This window comes from Poeciliopsis prolifica, unplaced genomic scaffold (genome assembly GCF_027474105.1).
Source record: "Poeciliopsis prolifica strain line A6 unplaced genomic scaffold, Auburn_PproV2 SCAFFOLD002, whole genome shotgun sequence".
NCBI lineage: Eukaryota > Metazoa > Chordata > Actinopteri > Cyprinodontiformes > Poeciliidae > Poeciliopsis > Poeciliopsis prolifica.
In genome coordinates this window covers 4,640,841-4,658,468 of record NW_026562377.1, presented here as the reverse complement: position 1 = coordinate 4,658,468, position 17,628 = coordinate 4,640,841, and the positions used below count along the sequence as shown (strand labels likewise).

At 37.4% G+C, this 17,628-nt stretch overlaps 1 protein-coding gene across 1 annotated transcript in view; it reads right to left on the bottom strand.

Moving 5' to 3' along the window:
• cachd1 (cache domain containing 1) overlaps positions 1–17,628 on the bottom strand; it is a 73,969-nt gene that overhangs the window by 20,134 nt on the left and 36,207 nt on the right. The window contains exons 3-8 of the mRNA XM_055054290.1: positions 16,276–16,424; positions 7,662–7,768; positions 4,347–4,473; positions 2,974–3,118; positions 2,596–2,812; positions 2,353–2,502 (exon numbers count right to left, since the gene is read on the bottom strand). Of these exons, the coding sequence (XP_054910265.1) occupies positions 2,353–2,502; positions 2,596–2,812; positions 2,974–3,118; positions 4,347–4,473; positions 7,662–7,768; positions 16,276–16,424 (895 nt within the window). The remainder of the gene's footprint in view (positions 1–2,352; positions 2,503–2,595; positions 2,813–2,973; positions 3,119–4,346; positions 4,474–7,661; positions 7,769–16,275; positions 16,425–17,628) is intronic.

The window sequence follows — 17,628 nt, the reverse complement described above, 5'->3', positions numbered from 1 at the left end:
CTGGCAATTTCAACATTTCTACCACAAATTTTTAGGTATTTTATTGGGATTTTAGTCTAGATGAAGGACAAATATTAAAGTAGAAGAAAATTTACAGGTGGTTTATCTACACAAATTTAAAATGGGATCCACAGAAGAGCATAAATGTAAGGCACACTTTGCAGATTTCTATATGCAAACCCTGTTTTATTTAAACAAAACAATAAAAAAAAATCACTTAAAAACCCATAAAACACTTTGACTTCTCACATTTTCTTAGTGGAAAGTCAAAAGCAGTGTTCACAAATTTTGGAACTTTTTTCTGCATCTGCATCAGGAATTTCTTTTAATATATTCAGGCCCCGACTTGACAAGCTTGACTTGAGCCAACCCAAGCTCCCTCCAAGCCCAGCTGTCATCTGTCAACTCCAACGCCGTGACATAAATAAATCTGCCAATACTTAAACATAAACATGCAGAACAGAGACAGCAAAGCACACTTTTGACTTTATCTTGATAGGCATCACAAGGTCATTCAGCCAATGGATGGATGGATGGATGGATGACAAGCCCCCACAGCTGTCACCTGGAACATTTGGCATCCCACAGGCCTTTGGGAAGGACAGAGTCAAGAGTCTGCTAGCGTCCAATCACTGAACGGATTACAGTGGGATTTCTTTTTTAATGCCAGGGCTCTGCTCGTTTGATCACCCTGCTGGACCGCAGAGTGGAGGCGATGGGTGGCAGCGTCAAACGGACTCCAGGAAGGAAATCTGCTGACAGCTCAGACTGAGCAGAAATACTTGCAGTTTTCATTTGCAGGGATGCTTATTCTCCAATATTCCCCAAAATATTTGATCTGAAGGGAGAACATTTTATTTATTTATTTTTTTACATCTGATTAAGAATTGAGCTACAAAACAATGGACTGTAGAAGCCAATGCTTTTTGCAACTGGTCACACACATGCAACTGGGACTACAATACACAGTGAAACACACAACTGTGCATTATAGTCCCAGTGAGACTGCTGATCTCCTTCAACAATCAGCACTTCACATTTGGCAGGAGATGCAGCAAAATAAATAAAAAAAATAAAAAAATGAAGACACCCTTCTCCCCAGCCCATCCACAAGCCGAGCCTTTCAGAGTCGTGCAACAGCATCAGCAACGAAACAAATGTTTTTCCGAATATGCAATGCTAATACACCAGGAGAACGAGAGATTTCTGCATCCTTTTCATCATCTCTCTTTAAAGAGCCAAGGTCCTCTGTCAGTCTCACACGTCCAGGCAGTGGCACGGCCCTTTGAAGTCTTGCTCTCCCCCTTTCTCTTAGATGTCCCTCATTTCCATTCTCCAATGCAAAAAGTGATTTGTATTAATGGTGGCCTAATGCATGCACAGAAGGGGGGGTTAGTGCGCCCTGCAGAGGGAGGTGGGAATTAGAGGAGGCAGATGGAAAGACAAAGACACTGAAAACGGAGAGAAAGAAGAATACAGACCTCAGACTCAACACAGATAAACAAGAAACCGTCAAATGTTTCAGAGCATCTTTGTAACCTCCAGGCTTATTTTAAGAACAGATAAAAGAAGATGGGGTATCAAAAAATAAATAAAACTTCACATTTTTCAACAGCAACATAGTGAACTTATTAAAGGTATGAAATTTTTTTCCCCCATAACAGATTAGATTTCACAACTAAAACTCAATCCCCCTCAAAATGAGCCAAAAAACTGATGTAAGAGCACTTCAGATTGTTGAAATGCATCAAACAGCTTTGAGGCCAAACTAGATTTTTAAGTGGTGAGGCAGATGGAGTCACACAAGGAATCTAACTATTGCAAGCCTTTATGATTGGTACCAAGCAACCAAATCTGTTTTCTAATTCAAAAAAAGTTGGGAAAGATGAGATAATATAGGTGTTTTCTTCTCCTTGAATGTGCAATAAAAGGTAAATGACATAAAAATAATGTAGGTAATCTAATGATGTGTGAAAATACCTGGTAGAAAAACAATTGTGAGAATTGTTATTCCATCAATAGCTGACAGAAAAGAAAAAAAAAAAGAGAATCAGTAAATAACCAAATGATTTGTGAAAACTTCAGGTGGAAAAAAATTGTTAATAATTTTACCCATAGTTGGTTAAATTTTAACACTGTCAATGTGAAATAAAAAAAGGTTAAAAGAAAATAATGAGAATCTATAACATATAAAACAACAAATCAAACACACACATGATGATCCATCCATTTGTATTATTTCGCTTTCTCTTTTCATCAACTTATTCTACTATAATTTTTTTAAACACTTTGGTGCAGTTTTAAACCTGCTTTTAAAAGTGCTATTTAAATAAATTTGGCATTGACACCCACCGTTCATAAGAGCGTAAGTGAGGATCATGACGGAGTTGTTGAGGTGTCGGTTCTCCTCTCTGACCACGCTGAGTGTCGCTCTCTTCTCCAGCTCGGACGACTCTCGAGACGTAACGCCAGATGAAAGGTAGATTATGACCATATCTGTAGCTAATGCACGACATGAAACATTTAATGATTGTCAGGGAATCTCGTGTCACACATGCAAAAGAGCAGAAGTTGGAAAGTTTTGTCTGGTCTTACTGGAGCTCTGCTTGCTGAGGCTGCTGGTGTTGCGGAGCAGCTGGAAAGCCTTCTGGAAGCCAGCTGCATGCTGCGTGGCTCCATTCGAGGCCTTGATGTTAGAGATGAAGGTGCTCATCTTCCTCTTAGTCTCGCTAGTGGCCGGAGACAGCAGGCTCTTGTAGCATTGGTCCAGAGAGCAGGAGCGGACCACCTCTGCCACAGACAGGATGGAGATCTGCAGAAGGAAAAGGCAATTTCACCTAAATGAATCATGTCACACATAGTGTTGCAATGTGTGCAATGTCACACATGGTGTTGCAATGTGTGCAATGTCACACATTGCTTTGATCTTCCAAAGCAATGTCTAAATAATTGTTTCCTAATCCTTTTACAAACCTTATCGTGTTCGTCGATCGAATTAAGGATAACAAGAGCAGAATCACGGGCGATCTGAAGCTGTGAATCTGTTATAGATGCTCCATGGTCGACCATCACCACAATGTGCTTTGATTGTGGACGTACTGCAGAGACATACACAGGCCTGGAACAAGAACACAAATACTCAAAGTGAGGCACTAGACAGTCTGCTCCAGTCCAGTCCACCAGGTACCTAACATTCTACATCACCCCCAGATTTTTTCTGGTTTGAAAATTTTAATGGGCTCTGTCAATTTTCTGATCATTTGGGTGCAAACCAAGGTCGTACTACTGACTGATGTTTTCAAAAGTTTGAGATTTAGGTTTAAGTACCACCAAAAAGAAGCTGGCAAGTCAAAGAATTAAGTATCCACACATAATGAAAAACAAATAAAGGTAAACACACAAAATGCGGAAATAGGGGAAATTATACAAGACGCTTGACTAGTTTGAGTATGTGTATCCAGAAAATACATTTTTATTAAATATTTGAATTAAATTCATTATGCACTTTGTGTGTGATGAATCAATTTTTAATGAATTTCACTTTTTGTTTTGATGGAACTTGAACAACCTCCATGGAAGCTCTAGGAAAGTCAACCTGTTATCACTTTGAAAGTAATGAAAGAGGAAACTTTTAATTTGGGAAATCAGATTAGTGCAACCGATGAGTTCAATCATTTATCCTGAACCAATAAAACTTTGGGTTGGGACTAAATAGTTCACAATCCATAGTTTGACATGTCGATGGCTGTATGTTGTCAGTAGAATGGGACGTGGATGGGGATTCAAAGCCACTGTGTGTGGTCTGCTGGACAAGAAGACACATACAGAGGTACAGGGCGGGGGGTTCTGCTCACAAAGCCTTATTCACAACCGAAGCTGGCCAAGCAGCATCCTTTCTCCCCATGGCCAAACGCCAAGTTGCTAATTCAAACTGCGATGAGAAAAATGAAGATGCAAAGTACATAAGGAATAAAGTGAAAGATATATTTAAGTCAAGGTTATTAAAAAGAAAAAGAAAAAAAAAACAGAGTTGGGGTGTGAAATTCCATCAATCTGTAGTGGCATGGAGGCACATTCCTGCTAAAGGCATGTATGGTCATGAAGTACAAGGGCGGCATGCCATGAGCATGCCCTCTGGGCCACCCTACAGCAACAAGCAGAGGAGGGGGCAGTGGGCTGAATGGTACATGGAGGTGATGAAGACAAAGGCAATAACGTGGCAGATAGATCCAACTGTCACGTCTGTATAGAGCGGAAAAAGATTTATTTATCTGCTGAAAAGAATGGTGCCTAAATACATTTTAAAAACGTAACCATTTTAAGAGAGAGAAGGCGGGGATGGTTACCGGCTACGATGTTCATAGTTTCCTTTGCAGTGGAACTTGTGGGCGGGGAAGACGGTAAAGATACCCTCCTCTGAGCTGAAGTACTGCCACTTTATCCCTGGGTTGGACTTCAGGTTGTCCGCCAACACTGCACATAAGATGGAAGACAAAAAAAAAATGGTAATTATACATATTCAGCAGGATGATGACATGTGGAGGTGCCCTGGAAGAAATAAACACATGAAAAGATTTTCAAAGTGAAACCAACAGCATCCCAAACACACCTTTGAGAGAAGTGTTCAGTACTGCTCAGGTTAAGTTAAATGTGCTTAATATGTGGATCACAAAACAAAATGACGATCTAAAAGAAGCTCATAAAATAGCAACTCTTTCCATAAAAGGTTCCACGCAAGACTTGAGGTAGTCAGTGGAAAAAGATCTGGTCAATCCGACTCATTTTGAAAGATTCAGATATTTAATCAAAAGAAAGTAAAGTTTGAAAATACAAATAATTTTCCATTCTTGCATATTAACATTCCAGATTTACCAGACCTATGAAGAACAGCTTTATTTACTGTTTTCATAAAAAAGTTGGAAAATTGCTGCAAAAGCTTAAACCTAATGACATGTAAAAATGCAAACATTAGGTCAAATTACCAAATCCTATCCTAAGTAACCATTTCGAAAGATCCACAGACTGAAGTAGCAAATCATAGTCGGTATATGACAAGAAAACAAATGACTTCATTTTCAGAAACCACATGAGGTTATTACTTGTTATTTGGGTAGTCTATTATGGTGAGTTAAACTATTTGCCCAGATGTTTAATGTTTGAGTTTGTAGCAATAATAAACATTCAATAAACATCCTGGAGGTCATTTGTAGCTTTGTGGAAGTTGATTTCCATGATCTGGAAAAGGATTTCAAGATGTTTATTCGTCTGTTAATTACTTCTACAATGACTGCCAGAAACTCCAGAACTGTTCTCTGTCCACTCATTCAACAAACTCACAAATGTCTTAGCTTCATCATAAAGAAGAAGGGTGATGTTTTAGTAGGGCGTTAGAGAAAAAACACAAGTCTTTATTCAACTAAAAAAAAAAAATCATTGACTACACTTCAAGAAAGAAAAGCCACTTAAATAGGTTCACCTGAAGTGTTGAACATTTCCTCTTTGCTACCTCATCCGTCTCTTTGGTTCATATAAACAGGAACCACTTTGCAGCGCTGGCAGTAGAAGGCTTGTGAAGACAAATGACTATCTACACCAAGAAATGGGGACCACACGACAACTACTTGCTACTTACTACTTTAGCTTTCCCATCTGCTTTTATACACCGAGTCTAGCAAACTACAGTAATTCCCTGTTGGGCCACCTGATATTGCTGAAAAAAAAAACTGTCATCCTGTTGTGAATTTACACAACAATACAACCAAGAATGGAAGTAGAAAAGATACGACAGGTAGACAAAAATGGATGGAAAGCAAAGGGGTAGAATGGGAAATTGGGGGTCTGAAGTTGCAAAAATTACAACAAAGAAAAAGGATGTAGGGAAAAAAGTAGACGGCTCAAACTAGTTCTGTAATCAAAATGCACTCAGCCTCTCATCTCTCACCCACCTGCTGGTATAAAAACTAATTTCACCAATATCCACCATTGCCCTGTCCTTCCAAAAGAAGAAGGAAAATGAAAGATAAAAAGGAAATGGGGTTGGGGGAAACAACCCAGTCTAGATACAATTACTCCATTTCAATCAGCTCTCACCCCTCCCTTCTTTCCCTTCATTCATCATTCTCTCCTCCTCAATTATTCCTGGTGTCCTTAGCCACGCCTTCCCTTCTCGCTATAGAGGCCTTGTTTAGACTAGGCTGAGACAAATGGGAGAGATTGAAAAGAGTGGCAGTGAGGAGGTCAAGGAGGAGTTAATGTGAGGGACGAGAAGAGGAGCAGGGAGGCCGAGGGGTAACTTGAACTCATTATGACTGGCCTTGGAAGGAAAATAAAGCCCCACCAATGATGATGTGTTAAAATTGGCAGGAACTAAAGATTTGCAGAGAGCTGTTCTTAGTGAGAAAAAAAAAAGATTTGAGCCAGAGTAGCAACAGAATGACAGATGTATAGTTTTGTTGAAATTCTTGCCCACTCCTGACAGAATTGATGAGACTGAGTCAGATTTGCAGGTTGTCTCTGCTCTCTCATACCTCCTTCAGCAAAACCCTCTGCTATATAATGGTAGATGGAATCTGAATGCTTAGGATGGACTTTAATGCCAACTATTTATTATAACTATCAAATTGATCTAGTTAAAACAAACTCACCTTACTGAAGTTGTATCTAAAAATAGCTGAATACACAGACAATTCTGGAAGAACAATCTGTTAAGAAAGTTTCAACAATTTAATTTAACTGTTCCAGTATGTCAAAACAATAAACTGCAAGTAAAATAATCAACCAGTCTGGCATAGTCAAGGCTTAAAATTACACTGTTTTAGAATGTCTACACCTTGAGAATGACTGAGAAATTGGTGCAGAATAGAATCCATCAATTTAATCTGGGTCATAAAACTGTCTTTTTATTTCTAAAAAAATGGTAAAATTAGTTTGCAATGAGGAAGACTAAAAATGAACTATTCTTATAAATAAAGTTGCATTTTATGAGCATGTGTTGTTCAGAATGTAAACTGAGTAACAGCGCCAACACGGAAAAGCCAGCTGTTTGAAAACTGGAGCTAAATGATAATTTTCCATTTTCCTCTGAGTCGGATCCAGACAGACGTGTGCTGCAAACACATATGTGAGCTTTACAAGGTCGTAATCTGTAGCTGGGCTCATGCAATCTGGAAACTCACTAAATGTCTTGTGGTGGCAGTTATAACGAGCAGTTTTCCACTGCTTTCACTAATGTCTCTAAATAAGAGGGCTTTTTTTTTTTTTAGAACTGATGCAAATTCTATTTGACATCAAGTCAGAATAAGCAAATTCTCCTCAAAAGGAAAAAAGAACAGACGACCTGAATAAACCTGCAAACTAGAGTTCAAAGTAAAATAAGTTTATTTGATCTTAAAGATAAAAGATTGAAAAAAATTATAATAGAAAAAAAAATGAAATGAACATGCACAGAGAGCATTTCAAACAGTCTCTGAAAAGTGAGTCTTATATAGAGCTAACATCAATGTCCTTGACAATGTTAAACTTTCTGGAGTTGAGAAGGGAAAAACTGGTAAAATGTCATGAAAACATGCTTCAATGGGAACTGCAGGTCATGGCAGGCTAGCTTGCATACAAAAAAATCTTCCCTGTGTCTCTCTGTACGGGAACAGGACATCTAAACTAACCTGAGTTGAGGTCTCGTCCCGGGTTGAATGCCCTGCTGTTGACTGTGGGGGAAAGTCTGTCACAGCAGATGGTCTTGGACACGTTGGTATTGAAGTTTCCATCAAACCTGCAGACATGCAAAGAGGAAGCGTTTGAGAATTTACAGAGAATGGCCAGTTGTTTGTTGGTGAAACTGCAGATTTAACACTACAAACCAGATCTGTAAGTCTGATTACTCAGCTTTATACTATACATGCTTTTACTTAAACTATCTCCTAAGACATAGAAGGATTTCATAAAGGGAAACAAGTGAAATCATGTCGGTTCAAAACCAAAATCAAACATCGGCTAAAAATAATAGACTTTTCTTGTTTTATTACAGTGCAGTTAAGTTGCTAACTGTATTATCCGATGCCCAGAACATTTATGAAAGCAGATTTTATGACTCGTGAATAAAACTTTCCATGGAAAATGGCTGAAATTCTCCAAACATCCCTATTACCCAGCTGCCTAAATAAATAAAGAACAAGCACCAATGAAAACTCATGCTGGTCTCTTAATTTGATGACTTAATCATGAAAGTAAAATAATCCAATCTCAGTCATTCTCATAGCCTTGCAGCATACTGCACTTAACTTTAAATCAAGATTTATGATTAGTACTTTAGGATTAGTACAACTAACATTTGAGTTTAGGAAGACCCCTCTATCTTCTAACATTGAATGAACTTTTGATATGTGAGTCTAACACACAAAACTAGAATCTGGTTTTAAAAAATTGATTGCACAGAATAAGGATACATTGCATGTATCCTTATGCAGAAAACCAGAAGCTTCCCTCTTTCTGCTGATCAACACAAGATTGTGAAAGTTTATTGTGACCTGTGCAGCTATACACCATGACCGGCTGTCATACCAGAAAACAGATTACAATGCGTAGAATGAGAATGTAACCTTCTTTTGTTGACAACCACATTACATCACTACATATTTACATTTTTACATAGCTTTCTGATGAAGTACGTAAGTTTGAGGAATGTGACAAAAACAGAAAAAAATCTAAATTTAAGCAAGTAAGATCTTGGAAAGTTGTTATATAGTTAATCTAATTACTGTTGCAACCAACATCAACTGGAAGGTCTTGTTCAGATATAAAACCTTAGCTTATAATCAGTGGAATTTATACTATTAAACACAAGTTTAACATTTTACATTTTAGAAAATCACAGTTGTAAAATGGGCTCAGTCTGTTCGAGAAACGTTATTATAACAATAGCATTTAATGACCCACAGATTATACGTCCTTAATTAAACCATCTTATCCATTTCATGGAGGTGTTTCAAGAAAAGAAAGCAAGTGAAAGAGATCCAATTAAAAAAGAAAACCATGTATATTAGATTATGTTGTCCACAGCACAATCTTTATCAGTTGAGAGAGAGCACCCAAAGGTAATGAGAAGACAAGGTCATAGGAAAATGAAGAGCTTCAGGCTTTGATGAAGAAATAAGTACAGACATTGGGAGGGAAAAGAAATAAAATAAAAGAAGTGACTGGATTTTGGTGTGCAAAGCATATGGTTTTAGTTAAAACGAGCTCAGTTTACTGCAAAGAGAAGAACATTTCAGCAAGGGGGAAAAAAAAATTACTTGTCTACACAGAATAATTTTTCCACACTGTTCCCGACAGCTTTTCAAAATGAGCTCTGGTGTGATTCGATTTATGTAGGTCTGCAATATCTACTATAGAGATCGAGCACTCTTTTGCTAATTGTAATGTCTCAGAGATTTCCGCAACAGGATGTGCCTGAGTTGATCAGGTGGTGGTAGTGAAGCTTGTCCTGCATTGCACCAAGCATGGCCACTTTGATCCCTTCCGTCCTTCAGCTAGACTAACCCAGAAATCCACAACCCATGTCTAGAAACAAACATTTTTTCACATGTGTCTCAGAGTTACATCCCCAGTGATGGTCAGTTTAACTGATAGAAGTATTAATGCACAGATTGCATTTAAACTGCTCATTAAAAACCTCATAATTCTTCTTCACGATTCTCCTTCATCCCAGTCTGCAGGCGGGGGAGGGCACGAGGCAAAGTGAAATGTGTGCTAGATGTAAAAAATAAAAAACCCAGCAGCTTTGAATTCAACATCAAAAAGCCGTATGTGAGGGAAGAGAAAAGCAGGAATGAATGCAGTGAGTTTTAAACATCTTAATTATGCGGTGGAATTGGTTTGGAGAAAAAAAGAAATGGGATTCAGCTCATCAGAAATGAAAAGATCACACACGATTTGGTTTAATAAAATAAATAAATAAAATATAGTCATGTATGCAAAATAGCTGTGCAATGCATCAAATTATTCTCCAACTTTAGATGTATATCAATAATAAGATGTTGGAGAAACCATTGAAAGGGGCCAGAGAGAATATTTAAAACTTGCAGCATGAAGCAGAAAATCCCAAATAGAACAGCGCCTGGTGTTTTCAGCCGCTACAAGTTTGTAGAATCTGCTACATTAAGCTGCACCCTGCAAAAGGAACCATGTATCAGACAGTTATGCTCTCTTGAAAAATCCCCATGAGAACAATTACCTTGAAGAGACTTTCTGCTGTGTGAGCCGCAGAGAGTAATACCATTTCTAATGTGTTTGCAATCCCTCTGCTGCTGCAGCAGTGGCAAAGCAACCAACACGAAACCCATAGAATTGAAATGCTTGAAAAAAGCCTTTTATGTATCCCTGGATGATAAAGTGGCTCTACCGAAGAGGAATGTAAAGGCAAAATGCCGAATGGATTTAAGAGAAACTGCTGTATAGAAAAGGGGACCGGATGGCACTGAAGTACAGTGTGTCCATTTTATATCTCTGTTATAGGGGACACGGAATGTCCGAAAGATTCGCTACATCCCAAACATACCAAATAATGCTCTAGTGCACTCCTACAATTTTATTTTTTTGTCACATTAAAGCCTCAAATTTCAGTGCAATTGACTGATATCTAAGTGGCAGCGCAATACAAACTGGTATGTCGCTGTGAAGTGGAAAGAAAATATCGGTAAATGTATTAAAAATACTTCACAAATACAAGTCAGAAAATTTTGGAATAAGTTTTTTTTTTTTTTAACTTCCTTTAATCAAATATGCCTAAAAACTAGGGCCATGATTTTCTACAGAAGTCGAGAAATAGATTAATGGTATTAAGATATTTTCAGATCATTATTTAATTCATTAATTAACTAATTCATTCATTCATTGATCTTTGCAGTCTACTGAAATGTTCTGACATGAAATAGGAGGGTTGAAGTCTATCCATGTTACAGCCCCTGGCCTCTTGGCTGTGTGTAGGGTTTTGTTATGTAGGTTCAGCTGTGATGGCTCATCTCCTGATTGGCTACCTGGAAGCTGCAGGAACTACACCCATTGGACCAGAAGGGAACTGCAAGCCACCAGATGTTAATGAGACTCACCTGGTTCTATAAAAGGCTCCTGGAATCATTTCCTCAGGGGGACAGCTTGTAGGAGTAGGTTTTGCTCTGCTGTTCCCCACCTTTGATTTGTGATTGTCTTTGACAATTTTGTGAATATTTTGGTTGTTTGTTCTGCTAGAGCAGGTTGACTTTGATTTGGTTGATAACACAAGTCAGACACTTGTATTTAGGAGGCTTGCTGCTCCTTTTGTGTGTTTGTTCTTTTTTTCATTTTCCTTTTGGTTTATTTGAATTGCTATGGACTGACTTGTTTGGGCACTTTGTGATTTACTTTGCATTTGCTTTTTTTTTAATGCTGTCAGTCCTTTCTTTTGTTTTAATTGGATTAAGTGGTATCGCATCTTGGTTTTGTGAGAACTTTGTTTCTTTTTGTAATAAATCACCTTTTTATTTATCCCTCCTATTCTCTGGAAATTTTTTTGTTACCGCCCTGAACCCCTAGACCAATAGGGGCGTAACAATCCACCAATAGTACAGACATGAAACTTAGCAAGTAGTAAAAAACTGATATCCATTATGTTCCGAGTGTGTAATTTATTCTCTGTAGAAATCCAGCTTTTCTGTAAAGGCTAGTTTTGAAATATTAGTAAGGCTGCAGAAACTAGGCAAGACGGCATTAACCAGAGATTAGGACTGTCTGATAACAGTCATACAGTGTATAAATATTCCCTGATGAGGGACAAGAAGAAAGTTATTGTTGAAATAAAGCCACAGTTTGTAGGGTTTCAAATGAAAGACCTGAGCAAAAGGTCAGTGTTGTCAGATAACACAAATATTTGACAAGCGATGTTTGTGTTGTCAGAGTTCTCATAAATAAAAACATCAGACTTTTATTGATGAGAACTTTAGAAAACCATGTATCTGTTTTATTTTCACTTCACAATTAAGTGAAGTGAAGTGTTCTGGTCCATATTCTAAAATTCCAATATATTATATTGAAGTTTGTCATGTGAAATAGTGAAATGGTAATTTCCCACAAGACACTGAAGTATAAGTAAAAGCAGCAAGTAAAAATTGAACTACGGTTTCAGAACAATTATTCTGAGTATGCTTTCAGACAGACAACAAATCAAATTCTTTTACAGGAATCCCACCAGCAATAACTCAAAACAGGCTGGAATAAATGGCCGTCAAAGAGGTGAAAGAAGAAGCTACATTCAGAAATTCAAACATGTTTTGCACAAGTTACAAGCTGTATTAACAATAAGAGCATTATGGGTGTCTAACTGTTAATTTTAGACAGTTGCAGATAATAAACACCAACAGCCCCTACGTGACTTTATAACTATGTGAGAGATGGGGATCTATTCCACATGGAGTCCAGAAAAACTATAAATCAAGTTTACAAGCGTATCAACTAAGCTGCACGTATCTTCGCTGATATACTGCAGGGAGCAGCAGTGAGGCCAAAGCCCACTGGCTTTTCTCTGTAATAGCTGATCGTCATAAGAGGCAGTGGTAGTCAAGATTCAAGTTTAATGAAAATAAAATAAAATGCTGCAGCAGATTATGCTGCTACTGTACAGAAATAGCTTGTTTTTGTCTTCCAGTTGCATTTATACATGGTAAACAAGTGCAAGCTGCAATCCCTCCCTGTACTTTAATCTCTTAGTGTGTGTTTCAACTTATAAGGTGAAAAGATATTTGCTAAGCTACATTTTTTGGCCTCCATCTCAAACATCAGCACCAGCGCATCATCAAAACAGAAATAGTCCGCATAACCAAGATGCTCACATCGCTGTAAATAAACGCTGCTGAATAATTTAATCTGCTGCTCTGCTTTCACATTTTCTCTCTTGCTTCCAGGAAGATCTTCAAAGTCCAGTTTCACTCTTAGGAATGCAAAAGCAATAAATCTGAGCTTGATGCACAGCTGTGCCCCAACATATTGATGGCAGACCACAGTGACCAACAAAGCTTGAACTTATACTATCTTGTAATATTGCCAAGTTTGAATTCATTCTTGTGATTAAAAATGTTATGATACAAGAATCAATAACCTTTTTAAGTCACAGGGAGTTTTTTTTTGTTGTTGTTTTCTTTTTCAAAGGGATGTGAAGAAAAAAAATCAGTAAATATATTTAGCTTGAAGAATCAGTAAAAGGACAAAATTACTATTTGGTTAATCTTGACTTTGACAACTAAGATTATCATCATCAGTAGATGCAGAAAATGTTTGCATAAAGGGTTAAACTGGAGACTAAAAGAGTTCCGTTAGAGGAGGCATTAGAAAATAGCGATAAAGAACATCCACACTGGTTACTGAAGCATAAATAATGACCCTCATGCAACTTGGCAGCACTTTTGATATCTAATCTCAAATGTGCAAGCAGAGATCTAGTCATTTTGTTGACTGTGTAACCAAGAGACAAGATGATCTGCTTGATGTGAATTTCAAGAAGTAATTCACCACAGGAACATATACCTTTGAAGTGACCCGTCAGCCTGTCACTAGTATAAATAGTGAGAATGTTCCTGCAGAAACATTACCTAGGCATTAACACCATGAAAACTTTAATCGTAAATGGAAATTCTGCATTATCACCTCTAATGTAACACTGCATCCATACATAATGAATGAATGAATGAAGCAAAATATATTTGTTTTCCAATAAAAGTCAGGCATGAATTTTGTTAGAGGATAATGTCAGCTTAACAAAGTGATATTTGTATACGCTGCACACAAAATTCTATAAAACATACACTTAATTTCTATTCTACTGAATAACAGTTAAGTAAATAGCACACTGTATGCTAGGTAACTAGGTTTCTGTTAGACTGATCACAGTTAAAAAAATATAGAAAAATCGCAGAACAGACAAATTATTGTCTAGTATTTATGTATTAGAACAATGGCATTTTTTCACACATTAGTGTGTTTTAGATATATTCATAAGGTGCTTTTATCTTAAACACAAACTTTAATATATAAAAAAACAATTTAGAGATTCACCTAAAATCAATTGATGAAAAGTACCACCTACGCAGCTGCACAGCACACTTGTCACTTTTACAACTGCTTCACAGCAAAAGTGTTGAGAAGAACATCTAGAGGTCTCATGTCAGAAACATAAACATACAGGCACACACATATTCAACAAGTCATATCTATTTTCAGATGGAGTCAGTTTGTGAGACCAAGCGATGATTAAAGCATACCACCGAATGCTAACCGCTGCCCTCTGTGGCCTCCCGGAGAAAAGATAGGCTGCCAGACATGAGCAGTGTGTGAACCACCTGATCCCCTGTAAACTGCTTGACCTGACTGAGACCCCAGAAAACAGCTGAGGTCTGAAACTAGTGAAAGACACCAAGAAGTGGATTGAATAGACTTCTGGTCTTACCACTAGCCGAACATACAGCAACTCCCATCTGTTTTCGTAGCCAAGTTTTCTCTCCCATGTTAGGCTTAATTGGACCTGTCATGGTTGAGTGTGGGCAATATATTAAAAGTTTTGCTGGACAAATATGTCTAAACCAAATAAGAAGACAATTTTGTCAGAAGGAACATAGCCTAGTTTAGCAACAAAAACGGATACTAACTTACATGACTTTTTTTTTACATTTAGAAATTGTTTAAAAAAATAAAATAAAAAATATATTTTTATATATATATATATTTATTTATTTATTTAAAACCTGATTTCAAAATCTAAAGGTCAAAATATCAATGATACTAAGTTGAATCAAAGCAAAGATCCTGTTAGCCTAAGCTCACTTCTATCCTAATTTAATGCTCATTTATGTCAATATGATAAGTTTTGACTTCAAATTACACATTAAAGGTCATGTTTTAATTAATAGGTTAGGAAACATGATGCATTATTTGCTGGTTGAAAATGTAAAGAACTATAACTTATTAAAACTATAAATGTGTCTAGTCCTCTTCAGCCTAGCTTTGTTTAAGCTAATTTTAGAGATCTGGGCATATAAAGCTGGATTTTTTGTAGGTATCTTATGATCATGTGCAGATTCAAAAATGAGAGAAATACGAGCAAGAGAGGTAAGTTTTCTTCCTCCCTTGGGGAAAATGCTTTGAAGTTTGAAGATCTATCAGATTCAGCTTCAGTTTGGCACATCTATCACTACCACCTCCATTGTGACTCCCTGCATCACATCTTATTACCTGCCAAAGCTTCTCATACACATCTTTTATCCTAAACAATGTTTTTACCCATTTCAGTCTCTTAAAGCTGTAAACCAGAGTTTTTAGCACTGTGCTAAAATGAACATGTTGCAGCAAAATCATACAGCAAACTGAGTGTGAACAAGCACTGAATGCATGCCCAGTATGTGGAGCACTTGGTGTGGATACAGGTGGCTGGTGGCTCTGAGCCAGACAACCGTCCCCACCCCTACTTTCTGTATGACGGGAGGAAAGACAGGTGACCAAGCAACCTGTGAAGTCTGCAGTGCAAAAACTTCAGAGAGAAGTAACTAGTTGTGTTGGCTGATAAAGGGGAGGGAGATAGAGAGAAATGGAGAGAGAGCGGATGAAGGGAAGAGACAGCTGCAGCTCTGTAGATTAGAACTGAAAACTGTGCCGCCTTTTTCTGTGCTCAGCTTTTGAACGGTGTTTTCGCCTGCAGGAGTTGATGATTGGCTGAGAAAAAGCCTGGTCGATAGTAGACCGGACCAATTTTAAACTTTCTGCAAAAGGCTTAAATGTGAAATACTTAACCTTACATCAAGTTTTTAAAAAATAAAAACAAGTCTCCAGCACTGGAACTGTTTACAAATCCCTATCTATTTTTGGAAAAAGTACATTGCATAAACTCATCAAGAGTTAATAATAAGTTTTACAATATATACCACTACAAAGTTGATGCAAAAATTGTTATTTTCCAATAACAGTGTGTAATGCTTCCATTCTTGAAATGAAATTGAACTCATAATGATGTTTTACGGTAAGCTTATTCTGCTCAGTGCAGTAAGATGTGATGTACTCTGTTATGACAAATCGTGGTTATCAAACTATATCTAAGCTAGTGATAAGTTTGGGGACCAGGATGATATACTTCTCAATACAATTGAATGCTGTGTTGGATGTGCATTTACACAAAATAATGAAACGTCCTGCAGATCTTCTACCTCATGACACAAAGGATAAAATTTGTGGCCTTCTAGTTGTTTTTGAGGGAAAATTACTCACTCCATCATGGATGCAGGTATGGAGCAGCAGTCCTGTATTGCTGTGAGAGGAGAGGTGAGGTGGGCCGTGTAGGACGCCTCCACCACCTGCTTGTTTCTGTTCACCACATCCAGGTAGCGGTTAAACTTTTCCCGAATCTTCTTGGCCAACTGCAGAGAGGAAACACAAAATGTTAATAAAACTATTTGAAGAGGTAGTTATACTTTTAAGGAAATTAACATTTATGTTAGCATTTGCAAATATAAAGACTGCAATTAAGACGGACGAATCAGAAACATTTACAGTTTAGGAAATATCTGTCGTTCCAGATCATTGACTTTATATTGACCTTTGGTCAATAGTTGAATAGGGGCAAATGTTGTAATTTTCAGAAAACTTATGTTTTTATTGGTTTTTGTGAATATAAAGATTGCAACATATAATCAGAAATGTTCTTAATTTAGGACACATAAAGCGCATGTGCTTTATGTTGACCTCTGCCCTGTTCTATGCCCTCAAGATCTAAAATCATTAAAAAAAAATTTAAATTCCACTGTTACATTTTCTTGAATGTAACCAATAGGATGTGGAATAGTACGGATTATTCAAACTTGGACTGAATTATTCTTCCATAATTCTTTAAAGCACATGTTTTAATATGTGACTAGTTTTGTTTTTTGTTAAATGATGTCAATCTTATTCTGTGTTCTCGTCAGCTGGATCTGTCAACCGAATTTTCCCATCTGTATGGATCCTGGAATCACCCACTTCAGCACAAAAACAATCTATGGCCTGCTACAACATCCACATGCACAAACATCCACATGTATTATTTATCATCAAGGAAGCTGAGTAACATCAAAGATGCTTCATGCCTCAGGCTACAGAGTGAGAAATTCATCATGGTTAGCACCAGAAATATGTGATGGATGGCTAAAGCTCAAGAATACAAACTTGCCGTCATGCTGCTCAGTAATTTAATAAGAAATTCAACCCTGACCAACAAGAGTGAGCCAATCAAAAGGCTGTGCTATTGCAAATACTTGCTAGGATGAAAATTTGCACGACACAACCCTAATTTAAATATACAATCCACAACTATCTTTCATGTGTTGTGCACATATGTATGCAAAAGATTATCAAGTAATCATCTTTTTGATACTGCATGTTTTCTCAGAGGCAAATATATTTCAAAAAGTGTGGTGGGGTGGGAGGCTAGGGAGGATCAGCTTTTCACTGATGTTTTTCCCCCCTGAACCACTTTAAATTATGCAGTGTTTTCTTTAAAAGGACATGTTTTGGGTTGCACATCCCCACACTCTTTCTGAATGGAGATCCAAATATTTCAGGAATTCAAGAACTATATCTGCAACA